The sequence below is a fragment of the Dermacentor albipictus genome, unplaced genomic scaffold (genome assembly GCF_038994185.2).
Source record: "Dermacentor albipictus isolate Rhodes 1998 colony unplaced genomic scaffold, USDA_Dalb.pri_finalv2 scaffold_66, whole genome shotgun sequence".
Lineage (NCBI taxonomy): Eukaryota > Metazoa > Arthropoda > Arachnida > Ixodida > Ixodidae > Dermacentor > Dermacentor albipictus.
Genome location: NW_027225620.1, coordinates 398977 through 414797, shown reverse-complemented (window position 1 = coordinate 414797; position 15821 = coordinate 398977). Strand labels below are relative to the sequence as shown.

The 15821-nt window shown below is 43.5% G+C and overlaps 1 protein-coding gene across 1 annotated transcript; it reads right to left on the bottom strand.

The window, feature by feature from the left end:
- Nucleotides 1-1449: 1449 nt before the first annotated feature.
- LOC135916317 (uncharacterized) lies at nucleotides 1450-15430 on the bottom strand. Its single transcript, XM_065449651.2, has 6 exons — nucleotides 15241-15430; nucleotides 11254-11399; nucleotides 9139-9216; nucleotides 4964-5002; nucleotides 4193-4243; nucleotides 1450-1750 (listed from the first exon to the last, which is right to left on the bottom strand). Exons 1-6 carry the CDS (start codon nucleotides 15395-15397, stop codon nucleotides 1721-1723), a joined length of 501 nt encoding a protein of 166 aa, XP_065305723.1. The 5' UTR covers nucleotides 15398-15430; the 3' UTR covers nucleotides 1450-1720.
- Nucleotides 15431-15821: the final 391 nt, after the last annotated feature.

Here is a 15821-nt window from a genome sequence, read left to right as displayed (position 1 = left end):
TGGTGTCATGTGCGTTTATTCCAGTCGAGGCCATCGTGCCACCTGGAAAGCGCATTCTGTCAGTAGCCCTACACGAAATGCAACAGCTGGAGCGCGGCGGCACAACTCAGGGTAACGGCGGCGTAATAAAAAAACCGCTCGGGATGCCCTTAAAAGTCAGTTCAGAGTGTGCCTTAACTCGATATGACTCAGCACTGCATGTATTCTGCTGCGCGTCGATCGCGCTCCCGCCAGTTTGGTTGCTGTGTGGCAAACGTAGCGCCTATATATACACGTAGGCGCTATGTGTGCCACACAGCAACCAAACTGGCGGGAGCACGATCGAGGCGCAGCAGCCAGAAACCCAGTAAAGCCACAGTACACCTGGTAAAGCGTGTGCAAAACCCCGTTTCCGTTTTCTGTTGCACAGCGCCACCGGTGGTCGCATGCATACTTTAGTTCACGACGCCACCGCTACGCTTATTTCTGTAGCACTGTGGAAGGTACAGTTTCCCTTCTCTAAGTTTGTATAGGTGTTCTGTGGCTCCTTTCTCAGACGTCTCGTTGCAGCAGTCGAGTTAGTCGGATGACTCCCAAGCGGCCCGGTGACGATTCCACGGCAAGCGGTGCGGAGAAGCGCACCAAGAATGTGCATCTCCCCGATACCAAACGCCAAAAGAAGAATGAACGAATGCGCACGTGGCGGGCTAACATAACTAACATAAAAAAAGGCACGGCATAGTCCGTCGAACGAGCACAGGCTTTCGTGGAACGCACTTTGGAATTTACAAAGTGTCCTTCAATTTTTTTAGCTTTTTCCGCAGCTCCTAGGGATGTAATGTTCAGCAGACACGGCCGTTAGCGCGCATTGTATGCGCTGCGCTTGTCAGCTCAAAACAGCCACACCTGGTCAGGGGCCCTTTTAGAGATCGGCACAGCTAATTTCGCTCTTTTCAGTGCACTTTGTCTGAGGACTGGTCTTCCAGAATATAAAGTGCGGGCAACACTTGTTTATTTTAGTCGTGGCCTTCCTTCATCAGAAAAAAAGTATCCAAAAACTTCATCGGAAGTTCAATATGCAGGCTTTAAAATTTCGGTATAGCAAAGTGCACCCATGGACTAAATGTTGTATAAACAGGGAGAAACTGTCTCAGACAGGATGGCTGGTGTTTCGATAAATGGACCTATATTTGTCAAAGGACACCTTGTCATCCTTGGCGTGCTAGATTCGGGTGGTTAGTGGGATGCCTTTGACAAAGATAGGCCCATCTATTCCAACGCTGGCCAGTCTGTCTGAGGCATTTTACGCATGCTTATATTGCTTTAATGTCACAGAGTATTTCCATATGTGGCCCCCATTTTCGTTATAGGCAAGCAACTTGTGGCATCGCATTCGCACTGAATTGTTAACCGCATAAACCTGTATTTACGCGGTGTGTTTTTGTTATCTCAGCGAGGGAAACAAGTGCCTGCGAAAGTAGCGAAACATTTGTTTATTGAAGCACTTCAAAACACCAGAAAAAAAAAATGACGCTAATTGTGCCGTGTCGAAGTGCCCTTCCCATTATACCGTTGCCTTGGTATTTAAATGAGTATTTCTCTGTGCTTTATTCTTTTTTTTCTTTTTTTGTGAACTTCTTCAGTCCGCCTCTCTATCCTGCTTACAGAGCTCTCTTTCTTGACTGATTGCTGGTGAATGGTGCAGCTTGAATGCAACACAGCCCGTCACGTTTGAAGCAGCTCACGTCAGGAAGCGTGCTTTCAGGCAATCCTGAAATGTTAAAAATAATCTTGTGCAAAGGCCTCACGGTAGGAGCAATAAATGCGCTGCTTTGGGGGCCAGTTCTGTAGAGGTATTAATTATATATATTCTTGGCAGAGCGTCTCAGGCCACCATTACTCCTACGTGAGTGCCACAAAATGAAGAAAGCCATGCTGTAGAGCGTCATTGATTGAGGAAATTAGTTTATTCAGGCATGTCGAGATGCTTCCATGTTGCATCAGCCAGTATCGGTTTTACCCTGTTTTGTTCAAAGCCGTATACACTGTTTTTGAGTCGATACAATCGGGATATATCTGACAAGGCTATGAAAGTTAACTGCTTTTGGCTTAGCGTGAAATGTAACAATTCGGCTAAATGAAGTTGACTACTCGAAACGTTCTGTAGATCTCGCGACAAGGACACCACAACGGGATACACACAAAACTAAATTTCGCTCTATCGATAAACCTAATATTCCCGATAGCAACAGTTTTGTTTTCCAAGTGAAGATTTGCATACGCGTTTTCTCAAATTGTGTTGCACCAGGAGACAATAAAGGTGCGTAATATTGCATTCCCTCACAAGTTACTACCTATAGTGAAGGAACTCTTATAAGAAATGTCGCACTTTCGGCGCTGCAGTAATTAGGAAAAGAAGAGAGGTGACCCTTGGACACAGATTTTATGACGCTTCATCCCTAGTGTACTCTTGAAAGAAAACTGCTTTGAGCTTATGCTTCTGAAGGCCAGTTAATTCGAACTGAGTCCTTTGCACCGTGGTTAAAGCCTTCTATGTGTTCACAGTTGATTTCGAAATCAAATTCTCAATAAACCCATTAATTTACTTGCTGCAATACATATACTACTATGACACTGTGATGCGTTTTCGCGTATCCTCAGCTCCACAAGACCACCTATTATTTCATGAACTTTGGTCTCATGTAAGAGTAATATGTTGAAAACGGTAACACTGGCACAATCTAACCTTCACTCTCTATGTGACGCTAGTTTCTCTCCTGAAGCATATGATTAACAGGATATTTTCAGTGATATAGGGGTGATGCCCCCATATGCCAGCAGTGTATCTAAAGCCGTGAATAAAAAGAACAACTCGTGTCTCAAATAAGACAACAAAAGCGCCACACTGTCGCAAATCGACAAGCCAGTACTTTGAATAGCTTCTTGCTTCGTCCAGCAACATTGAATTCACATTACTGGCGCAACGGTTACATCCACCCATGATCAACCCCAGTATGTCCATTCTATGATGAAAAACAAATGGCACATGACATCTTAGTTTTGTGCCTTACTGTATGAAGTAGGGACAGAGCAACTCACCAGAATTTAACAATTTTTTTTTGTACTCTCGGGATTTGTTATATCACTTTGATTACCAATGAAACTCTCCCACTTCGTAGCTTCTACGGGTTGATTCATGAGCGCACTTACAAAATGCCCTTACAAATTACTTTCAGTTCTTCGCAACGCCCCTAAGTTTGCAAAAAGAACGGTGCCTCTTCGTGAGTCTACATGGCGTCTCGCGGCGGCCTTCTGATACGTGCACTCAATTTCCCCTACGTATAGATACGCTTGAATGTGTGGTTTTTTTTTGTGCGTAAGTTCTTAAGCAGCATATCTTCACAAATTTGTGCATCTTCTATTCTTATAAATTGAAACGGAGTTGATTATCACATAGAACAGTGCGTCAAAAACCAGCTAGTAGCATTTAAGTTCTGTCAGCGCACAACTCTCTATGACAAGTCTAGCCAGTGAGCCAAGTAGACGGACTCGCATTCCCGCAGAAGAGTGTTTCGGACGCCATCAATACGGATAGTGGTTAGAGCCCCTCCCCCCCCCCCCCCCCCCATATGACTCTAATATGCACGTGATGCGTGGTCTCGCATTACAGCATTGGGATGTTTCATGCGAGCCATTAAAAGGTGCTCAGATGGGTCTGACCTTTACTACACATTCCTGGTTTTTGTTTGTTTTCTGAAGTAATTCGTCTGTTTCTCTTTTTTTTATTCTGGAATAGCACGTTTTTGTATTAGCACGGTTCCTCCTCCTTATTTTTTCTCCTTATTGTGTCAATGCTTTAGATTTCTTTCTTTTTTTATGGGCATTGCAAAGTGCATGCACCAACTCACACGGCTGGCATGAGTTCGCAAATTTTAATTACTCTAATAGCTCGTTTTACTGTATGTTTAGTAAATATGAGAACCCGATGCGATTAGTAGACATAGCACAAACGTTGGCATGTGCTGATGGTATTTTCTTTCTAGAAAAATGAAAACACCAGGCGCGCGTTCTAGTCAGAACACAAATTTTACCATCTCCTGGCTGGAATTACTAATGACATTGAAATAATAATATGGAAAGTCACCATATATAGCGTGAGAATAAGTAACATGATCGAAAATATACTTCAACAATATAGGGTAGTGATACGTACAATGGCGGCGACGACTTTCCTTACTTGATCCATCGGTAATCGCGTTTCTTTCTGTATAAGAAATAGAGATATTGGGATACTTATTATTTGAGCGATAATATAAATCGATATATTATAAGTACGCTAATTCACGTTTGCATAGGCACAAAAGTTTGGCAGTGTGCAGCTCAAGTGGTGGCTGTAATACACCATTTGTGGCGTCGTACCATGGACACTGCGATCATATAACACATGACTGCGGCGACATTGAGCTCGTTGGTACTCCCCGTCCTTATACCATGCCGTTTATTTCACAGTCATAAAAACTATATAAAGATTAATATTTCTGCTACTTGGCAGCATCTTATTTCACCTTTCCACATAGTTTGCTCGGGATATAATTTCCTATCATCATTTCGAATTATTCGTGCTATTTTTAGTCAATCGGCTACAGCGCGTACGAGCCATATTTTTGCTGGTAACAACAACAAGCTGTGTAACACTGCAAGAATTAAGCCAGATAATAATGCTAGGACCAAGCCATGATCATAATATATGCACGAAACCATCTTGCGCTGCCTCATTGACCGTATTTGAGCGATTCAAAGTGACTGGTAGGGCCAATATGCCGTGAGCCTTTTTCAGGTTTTCAGAACTCGTTTTGCACAGTGAAGTTACAATATCCCTCTTTTTTCCGATATCTGAAGTGGTTGAGCTTTATCACTGAAGCAATACCAGTATGCAGTTCAAATCAACACTGCAGACGCTGCAATGTTAAATCTAAAGTCTTACCTGGAAAAGAATTAGTCTCCTGACGAAGCAATTCGCTGCCTGTTAAAGAAAGCAATCAATATGGTTAGAACAGGTTTTACAAAATGCGAGGAATCAAACACATACGCGCTAAATTCTCTAAACTTACTCGTTATAAGAAGGGAAGAACCGAGTAGTGTAGTGCACTTGAGAATATCAGAAGCAACGTTGTCCGTATGACACATTGCAAATAGTTACGCAGAAATACAATACAGTGAGGGGGACAATATGCATACGGTAGCCACAATGTCAGAAAGATCAAAACGGAGACAAGTGAAAGGCCGTTTCACGTATCACAAATGCGAGAATGGTAGGGACTCGAACCTTTTTTTATCCACAGCCACAAGTAGTTTTGGCATTTGGATTTCTAATTACAAAATAAGCGCCTTCAACATCATCCTTATAATCAACATCAGCACCAACTAGATACTGAAAGCTCATCGTATCAACAACAAGGCGAACACCGTTCTTAGTAATAACCATATTATCATCTTTTACTTCATTATCAAAAGCAAAAGTATATTGAAATCCAGAACAACCTCCACCTTTGATATATACTCTAAGGCTAAGAGAATTATCACCCTCTTCTTCAATCAACTCTTTGACTTTTAAAGAAGCAGCCTGTGTAAAGTTTATTGGCTCAACACTTTGAAATTCTACACTCATTAAGTTACCTCACTACAAGAAAAAGTTTAACTCTACCACCTCTATCAATATATTGCTAAATACGCCAAGAAATAGTGCAAATAAACAGACGGACGGAAGGAGGGCGGAACACATTCTCCGCTTACATCCACAGTAGGCTGCTGTCCCAATATGTCAGTATATTACATATTGTTTTCTCGAGTGCCATCGGGAATGATACTAGGATGAACCACCGCTGTGGGTCAGTGGCTATGGAGTTGCGCTGCTGTTGTACGAGGTCGCGGGTTCGACTTCGTCCTCAGCGACCGCATTCCCACGGGGGCTTAAGAGGAAGCTTTAGCTCGGGCCCAACTCCGACGCGGCCTATTCAAATACATATAAAAACGCAAAAACTTTTTTCTGACATAACCCCTGGACCGATTTTTATGAAATTTGTTGCATTTGAGAGAGTAAGGTAAATTCTAGTGACTGTTGGAAGCAGAATTTTGATTTAGGGCTTGAATTTTGTTAGAAAGATTTTTAAAAAATTCAGAAGTTTGAAAAAAAAATAGAAGCCACCAAAACCATAGAGACGGATCTACAGACAGACAAAATGGATAGCAGGCTAGCACACCTTCTCGAGGCTAAGCAATCACTTCTCGAGAGGTGGAAAAGCCAACGCTTGAATCGCAAGCTCAGAAATAAGATAGCCGAGATCAACAAGCAGATCGACGAGCACTGCCAAGCCTTGTCTAGGCAGCAATGGGACGAAATTTGCAATTCAATCGACGGGCAGATGCGCACGGGAGGGAAGTGGAATCTTCTCAAACACTTGCTCGACGACTCCGGCACCAAGTCAAACCAGAGAAGTGTCCTCGCTAAAGCGCTCCACGAAGCCAAGAAGTCGTCTTCGGAAAAGGACATGCTGGAGTTGTTGGCTAAGAAGTACCTGCCGCTCAAAACTGAGGCCGATGAGGCAGCATACCCAATATACAAAGGGAAGCCGAACTCCGCGCTGGACGAGCCTTTCAAAATCAGTGAAATCCGCCGTGCCCTACACGACCTCAATGGTAGGTCAGCACCCGGCCCGGATCACATTAACAACAAGGCTCTCAGAAACCTAGAGGACGCATCGATCGAGTTTCTTACAGATGAGATAAATCGGATTTGGAAGCAGGGAATTGTACCTGAAGAATGGAAGTTTGCGAAGGTCATACTAATCCGAAAGCCCGGTAAACCGCCGAGCCTGGACAACCTCCGCCCAATCTCACTGACGTCATGTGTAGGGAAAGTGGCCGAGCACGCCATCCATAACAGAATTGCCGAGTATATCGAGACCAACGACCTTTTCCCTCACAACATGATAGGATTCAGGCCAGGCCTCTCCACTCAGGACGCCATGAAGTTTATCAAGATCCAAATCCTGGAACGCTGCACTCGGGACGTGAGAGCCATCCTTGGTTTGGACCTGGAGAAGGCCTTTGATAACATCCGTCACGAGTTCGTCCTCGACGCCATCTCCAAGCTCGACCTTGGCTCGTCCTTCCATGCCTTCGTCAGGTCTTTCTTGAGCAAACGACGCGCCATCCTCAAGGCTAGAGATTTGGAATCGGAGACAATGGAGCTGAGTAGAAGAGGCACCCCCCAGGGATCAGTCATCTCACCACTCCTCTTCAACATCGCATTGGTTGACCTCTCAAGGTATCTAGGCAAGGTCCAGGGCATCGGTCACACGATCTACGCGGATGACATCACTGTCTGGTGCGCGGGTGGCAGTGACGGACAAGTCGAAGCCGCTCTCCAGGAAGCTCTCGACACCAAAGAGCGCTTTTTAACCAACACGAGACTCCGGTGCTCCCCAAAGAAATCGGAGCTCCTTCTCTACAGCCCAAGTAGAAAGGGCCGCAAGCCACAGAACTGGAAACCCCCCACTGAAATTGACATTAATCTCTACACCAGATGCGGAGATCCCATTCCCAAAGTCGCGTCCATTCGAATCTCGGAATGTCTTGGGAATGGGCTGTCCAGAGGGCCCACGATGCGGCGGTCGGGCAAGGCCTGACTGTCCCAACGTGGGAGCGGCCCGCAGCGCGCTGAGTCGCGTACCTCGGGACCTTATTAAAGTTTCGCATCCATCGATCCATGAAGTTTACAAACTAATAGCTCAGCATCGAGAACAGATATCGCGGTTCTGTAAACGGCATCCATTAGATAATTCAAAGCGAACAAATATTATATGTCATTTTACATCTTACGTGAATTTGTTACATTGTTTACGAGGGTTCTGCAAAAGTTATAATTACATATCATGACATTTTTTGAGGTTCATGTGTAACACACGAATTTTGTCCGGCTTAGATGTGCTATCAGACACAATTCACAGAATTGCGATATCATTTTTTCTTGTTGAGTTACAGAGTTGTAAACTTGATAGTTTCGTTTTCTAAAAATTTGCAATTTTGTAAATTTTTTTATAAAATATCGACTGCCTAACTCGAAAATTCGAAACCAACAGTCACTAGATTTTACGTTTTTCTTTTAAATGCAGCAAACCCAGTCAAATTTAGTGCAGTGGTTGCCGAGAAAAACGAATTCTTCTTTTACATGTATTTAGATAGGAGCACCCGAGCTAAAGCTTCCTCTTAATGCGAAAATGCTCGTACACCGCATATTAGAATTACGGTGCAGCAATTAATTATTTTTCCCCCAATGCGACCTCTTTCTTCGAAATCTCTAGGCAGCCCGTTACCTCGTTTCTTTATCTGTAGGTACGGCTAATTCGCCAGTCTTTCCCATCTCATGTATTTCTCTCTCTCGGTGTAAGTAGACTCTTATTCTTCGAAATCATCCAGCGTAATGTCTTTTTATTTACAGCGTACTTTTGTTCTTGATGTATCCTTATGTGGGCCGAAAGAACTCAAGTGAAATAGTCAAGTGCTTAAAGCCTAGTGCTCAGCCACCAATCTGTCCACCAGAGCATCTCATGCTGTGTTACCACCGGCGTGTCGCCAGACGCTGATGAACGCAGCATGGCGAAGGAAGGCAATTAACTGGCTTAGAATTACGTTCCTGGTTACTCCGGTTCTTTCAGGGACCACTAGGTCTTGAAATCTCTCGCGTACAAAACATTTCTTCTCTAGGCTGTGAAGCAACGTGCTTCCCTCCACGCCGAACTGCGCGAACAACCATATGAAGTGTCCCACATCACCGATTTCAACAAATAAGGCAGGAATCGGACAAACTAATCGCTCAGTCTTTAATATCTGCGCGTGGGCATGGCTGTCAATGTGGTGCTCTAAAGTCAAACCCAGATATATCGAATCTGAAGCGTATCACAAGAAAAGTCCGATATAAAAATTTCGAAAATAAGAAAAAATTCTACAGAAATTTTCAAGGTGATTCTACAGTTGTCCCATACACACAATAATTCGTTATATGTGGGTTCGATATATCTGGGTTCGACTTATTAGGGGCCTACACAAATCGCTATAGTTTCGGAATTTGTTCAACACAGCACACATTTTAGCCGTTACCTTGACTCGCTGTTTTTGGCTCTTAGCAGAGAATACCATGTCAACGCAGTCGAGTGCTCTGGGAATCCCAGCAATGAACTGCAACAGAAAGACCCAATGTAAAGAAGGTAGCAATGCAAAAAAAAAATATGCACCAATGTTACCGCGCAAGAAGAAAGCTATAGATTTCATTTTATATACACTCTAGTTGTTGCTGGCAGCCACCCAAGATAGAGCTATGTCGAACACCTTGTTCAATGATCTAAGAAAACAAGTACCCCCACGAGCATAGCTTCCTCCGGGCATGTCATATTTTTCAAAGACTGAATAAGGCCTTCAATGGGGAGAACTTGACGCGAATGAGGGCCGGAACATGTGCAAGGTACACGACGTACGTACGATTTGACAGTCATGTGTGTGCTTGGAGGTGGTGGCTCCTAAAACTGATTGCCGTAAGAAAGTTCGATAACCTAATCAAATATCTTTCCGATAGCCTTTGTAGAAAGCCTTAATCTAGCGCACTGAGGATGCACACCTCGAGAGAGAAGCTGCGAAAGAGCAGGACCAGGCTTCTAGCCGGCGAGAAAAGCCGCACTTGTTATATTTTATGTTACTTATTATTTTACTTCGCTGCCAAGTTATGCCATTGGTTTTGTTTTTCTTTTATTGTCGAAAGAATAAATGTCTATTGTTTACGAAACATAGCAAAAATTTGCCCTTTTATACGCCGTGCATAAATTGGCGGACATTGCCGAGAGGCTCGGCCTTCCGGCTGCAACGTGGGAGCGGCCTGCTTTGTGAAGGGCCACAATATGCCGGACTTCAATGAAGTTTTACCATACCATACTCGAACAACGAATCGCGCAATGAAACTGTGGGCGTAATCAAGAATCACTAACTAATTTTGAATTTGAAATGCTTAAACGAACATGTTCCAACTGCGTCGATAAAAACGACCAGTGCAAATGACGTGCTCACTACTGAGAAAAAAATCTTGAGGCATACACAAGTTTCGAGGTATTTCTCCGCAAAATCTGCATATGCATTGTCGTTCCACTTAACTATGTATTGCAGTGCGGAAATGAAGCATTCTGGTGCGATATTCAGTAGAATGATGAATGCGATATTGCAGTACACTTGATCATCATCATCATCATGAATTTTATTTTCACCACTGAATACAAAGTGAAAACGGAAAGCCGGAAAAAAAGCCGAAATTTCTTCGGCTTTTCGACAAAGCTCCGGTCTCCCAGACAGGCACGGTAGCGGCTTCTGTGCAATACAATCACGCATAAATTGTGGACGTAACAGCATTTTAAATACAAATATATGCAGATACTTTCATGTTATGGAAACTAGTTATAATACAATTGTGTAATATAACTCCCAGTATAAAATTACACTCTGTTATCTTCTATATTATTTAAAACTGACTCAATCGCACATATCACAAGAATGCATAAGCTACATACATAAATACAAACAAACATACATACATACATACATACATACATACATACACACACACATAAATATATATATATATATATATATATATACATATATATATATATATATATATATATATATATATATATATATACACACACATACACGTGCACACATGACAGCGTTAGTCATTTCTATACAGAAAACTTTTCGTAACAGCGTTACGAAAAGCGTTTCTCGTAAGCAAGGATAGCAAGAAGTTAATGCTGTTACGAAAAGTTTGCTGTATAGAAATGACTTACACTGTCATCTCCTACCCAGTTTTGATTTCCCTGTGGTACTGAATAAAAAAAAATGTGGCACAGCATTTTCACCGCGCAGATGCATCAATAACACACCCCTTTTCTGTAGAGCATCTTAAGTCTTAAAAGGAGCAAAGTCAATATGTCGAACTGCGAGTTTGTTTTCAACAACCCCCACTGAGAATTAATCTTAAAACTCTTACGAAGCAATGTTGATGTTTGGTTTGTGACTGCGAACCGAATAAACCTACTTTCGACCTAATCCGTTTTCTTTCTACCAACTCTCGCTGCTTCAAGAAGAGACAGAATGCCCTGCCTTGACCTTCTATATATTTTTTTCTTTAACACTTCTACTCTAGAACGATGAACCGACTACGGAGCTTGCCTGGCGTATGAAGTGCAGCTGTAGGCCTTCAGCTTTCCTCACGCAGATTGTGGCCGTCTCCAAGTGTTCGTGGAGATTCTCCCGCATATCGGGTTCTGGCACCAGGAAATCCGCAAGTATGCGGATTACGCTCATGATGTTCCTCACTGCAGGAGATTTTTATACAATATATTCAATTTGAAATAGCACAACAGTTTCAAAAACCAAAACGGAAAATTCACCGTTCATGAAATTTGAGTGCAGCTCTATACGTGTTTTGACGATGATGATGATGATTATGATGGTGATGATGATGGTGATAATGGTGATGATGATTTGAGTTTATTGGCGCAAGGGCCAGAAGTGGCCAAAGAGCGCAAAGACTGCGGTAATAGACTGCCATTGCTAAATGAATAGTGACTATCGAGACGTGGATGAAACATGCCTGTATAGAAGCCTAAAAATATTCGTTAGAAAGTGTGCAAATATATTCGTAATAGAACTAGACAATGATGCATGTCAAATGCTATGGCAAAACGATGTAAAACAAAGAGATGGTGTACTAAAATATGGCGCTACAAGTAGCACTACTGCCCCACCAAGGCCCTTAAGCACAAGGGCCTTGGTGCCGCGTGGCTTGCAGAAAGTACTACAATATTAGCGTCGCGCATACAATCAGTTTACAAAGCAATCACAAGCCATGACGATCGGAACATGCGTGAGCCAGAACAAAGTAAGCGAACCAAACAAGCTCGAGCGAGAGCTGTGTCGATATTTTGTAGGGATGCCTTTTCCGATTCTATGCTTTTTCAGGCTCTTCGCGCTTGGGCAGTGGTGAGAGCGACGGTCTGCCCACATTATCAACGGGATCAGGTGGCTGTGTGTGGTGGATGATAAGAACAGCATAGAATAAGGCATAAGGCATCGCTACCATATAGCGGCCCTGATGCGAGTAGACGATGGTACGAAAGGAGTGGTCTGGCTGAGACCAGATGATCATCATTATCACTAGCCTGGTTACGCCCACTGCAGGGCAAAGGCCTCTGCCATACTTCTCCGACAACCCCGGTCATGTACTAATTGTGGCCATGCCGTCCCTGCAAACTTCTTAATCTCATCCGCCCACCTAACTTTCTGCCGCCCCCTGCTACGCTTCCCTTCCCCTGGGATCCATTCCGTAACCCTTATTGACCATCGGTTATCTTCCCTCCTCATTACATGTCCTGCCCATGCCCATTCCTTGAGACCAGATAAGAGTACGCATCGAGAGGTCAGGCGCGACCGCATGACACCAGTTTCCCGTGCGCACGTCACTGAAGAGGCCGCTCTCATTGGTCTTCGCCGTTCGCGGCTCGCATCTTTCATCTCCCACTCTGCGTTCGCCCTTTCATCTTTCCCTGTCCTCGTTCGCTTGGCTACGCTACCGACGCCAGCGTTCACCGCAGGAAGGGGCGCCTGAGAGCTGTGCTCTAAAGGTATCTGTTAACGTAAGGTCAGTGCGAATTGTCGCATACGTTGTTAGGTTTTCAATAAAGTACAGCTGACAAGGATAAGGATAGGCAAATGTCATAACTATGCAGGAAAGCTAGCTGAGAAGTGGAAGTCGTACTTCATTACAGTACTGCAACAAACGGTAAGAGGTTGTACAGTGGACTGTTTTTATAACATGCACGACAGATGATACATGAAAACACGAAACATGAAATATTGCATAGTTAATTCCAATATGGCGCTACAGATGGTCACTGCGACAACCATCGCAGGTTGGTAGTGAAGTTACGGCCTCTTTTCGTGTTTTATTGTGTTCGTCTTAAGGCACCAGTTAAAAGGATAGGTACCTATGTATTCCAAGTAACTGTCGTAACAAATTCATTGCACCTCCTAAGAGATCTAAGGCCATGATTATTTTTTTGCCGCATACTTGTAATGCACTGCATTTGATAGTGCCATAGTTTACATTAGGGTATCCAGAAAAGCATTGATTTAGTGCCATCACTGCCCCCAATCGGAGGTCCCAACAATAACGCCTTATAATTATTTTCACAAGAAATGTCAAACTGTGCAGGCGAACCGGTAAATCTGTCTGCTAGCTGAGGACGCGCATCGATTGTGGACCTCTCGCTTTACGCTAAATGCTTACCTGAAGTTTACTGAAACAAAGTGGTGAATTAATATACACCTACGCGTATTTCTGCCTGCATAATTTTTTTCTCATGATTGCAGCCAAAGGTTTCGTGATTTTGTTCGCAAATCGAATGAAAGGTAAGGCTAGAAGACTTCGTAAAGTGCACACACAATGGGCAAAATATACGAAGCTTTAACATGATTACTTCTTCAGCGCTTCATGAAAATTGTATGTCAGCAGAAACCTGTACTCAGTCGATAAGTTGAAATGTTTGCCTAAGGAAATAGTTTGGTAGAAATAAAACTATCCGATAGTAATTCTTAGGCTGCAGGAGTGATAACCACGCATAATTGTAGCCGAGCGAGCATGTAACAATACCTCGAGTAACTTAAAATCATTTCGAGTAATTGAGAGGGTTTAGAGGTCTGGTTGAAGTCGTTCCAGACACTGCTTAGCGGTGATGTGAGCTTGTTAACTACATTTATCAGTATTTGTTTCGTTCTTGTTGTTTGTTTTGGAATTCTTTAAGGTTTTGTGCATAGAATAAAATGTTAATAAATTTCGTTTTCAAATTCTCATGGCCTGGACAACCTACTTGGAAAACGTCCCACAATTTTCGGTCGTAGAATTTTCCTCGCTGCCTTGACGTCAGTACGCTCGCATCCATTTACACGCTACGCCTTGACTAGTTTTTAAAGCAGTTTGCAGAATCCTTCGAATAGGTATCAGCATTACGGCCATTCACGGTGACGCCCGTGAGGAATGCGAATGATGACCGGCATTGGTGTACATAAATAAAGACGGAATCGTACACGTTCCCAGTCACATAAGTTAAACGCCCACTGCATGAGATGCGACCGTTTTCATGACTACTGTTTCGGAAGTCACTTTCACCGCTCGAAAGTCTATGAAATAAAACATAGTGCCCTCAGGTTGCGTTCGAGCACGGCAAATCTAAAGGCCGCATTGTGTAGTGCCTTAATTGTAGTTAATGGTTGTCTCCGAGCTCTTATTAGTCAGGCCATCTGGTTGCATCACCTACTGCTTATACAAGGCTCCTGAAGACGTGCTTGCTTTCTGTGACGCAAGCCTAGGTTGCTCTACAAATGTAGCAAAGCTCATGACGAAGGCGCAATTCGAACTCCAATTAGCAGCCTATTAAGAGGTCGTACGGGCACAGTTACGCAGCGCCTGTGAATTTGAGAAAGACCACACTGTTTCTAATGCAAGACGTGGCATATTTATTGTAGCTAACATAGATACATTAGCTTCATTTACATGAACTTCAGGCGAGCAGGTACAGTCATTAGTTCATCTCGACTCGACCTCTTTCATATGCACCTTGCTACATAGTTTGGGCAAGTCAACGCACTCATTTCAGGCTGATTGGTAGAGCTCGTGTTGACGCAGGCTCGACCCGAAGGGTTACCATTCGGGCTCACGTAGACCTAGGTAGCGTCGAAATGCACTTCTGTGAAACAGGTTCAGCAAGGAAACATAGGTATCCAGCCTTTGGTAAATACTCACTATCATTACCTGTGGAAGAAGTTGTATACAGCATTGTCATAGGCTCCATGTTCACTCTGCCTTCAAGAGAGATCGCCTGTGAACTTTTGTGTCCGATAGTGCAACGTGGTATGCTATAAATTTCAGTGTACCATTACTAACCAGGCGCTGTAGATTGCAGCATAAGTTTTTAATAAGCGCATGCGCATCCAATATTTGATAAATATATACCTACACTAGGCGTCAAATCAACCACTTTTCTATTTCGCGAGAACTAAAAGACATTTAAGACAGCAGCCGTTCTGCTTGAGCAACCGAATGGCGGCCTAGGAAAGGACGTCACAATGCCTGCGGAAATATCATGTGAGGTCGCTCACCTACGTCAGCAGTTTTTTTTCGCCCTCTGCCCATGTCGTCATTTTCTTCGCCCTGTGCATAGGATGCAGCGAACAGCGTGCTGAAGCTCAGAGCCAGTACAATCGTGAACTTCATTCCTATTCTACTTGAGCTGCGTCGAGCAGCCCCCATTCCCATGCGCTGCAAACCAACAACCCTGGCTACAACCGCTGTCTATGCTTAAATAGCTTCATACGCATATAGAACCAGACAGAAAGAGAATACGTGAGTGACAGCACCAATTTTCTTGCGTTTCTTTTGAAAAGTAGCAGAATAGCGCCTTTTCGTCGTTAGGGCTAGGAAACCCCTCGTCGTCTTCATTTTCGTCGTTCAAAACGGGTACGCTGCACAGCCTGTATAATGGTGCCCTTTGTGGAGAATTCTATGGCCGCATTTCCATCACTTCATTCGCGAACATACGGCGATCGAGAAAGAAATGTTTCGTCGCTGTGGTCTTTTTCGTCTTTGTACGCTTTTCGTTTCGCAAAAGTGACTTTTAAAGCAAGCGTACACACACATACAACACCTACTTTCCTTTTTGTCTCGTGGAAAAAAAAATTAT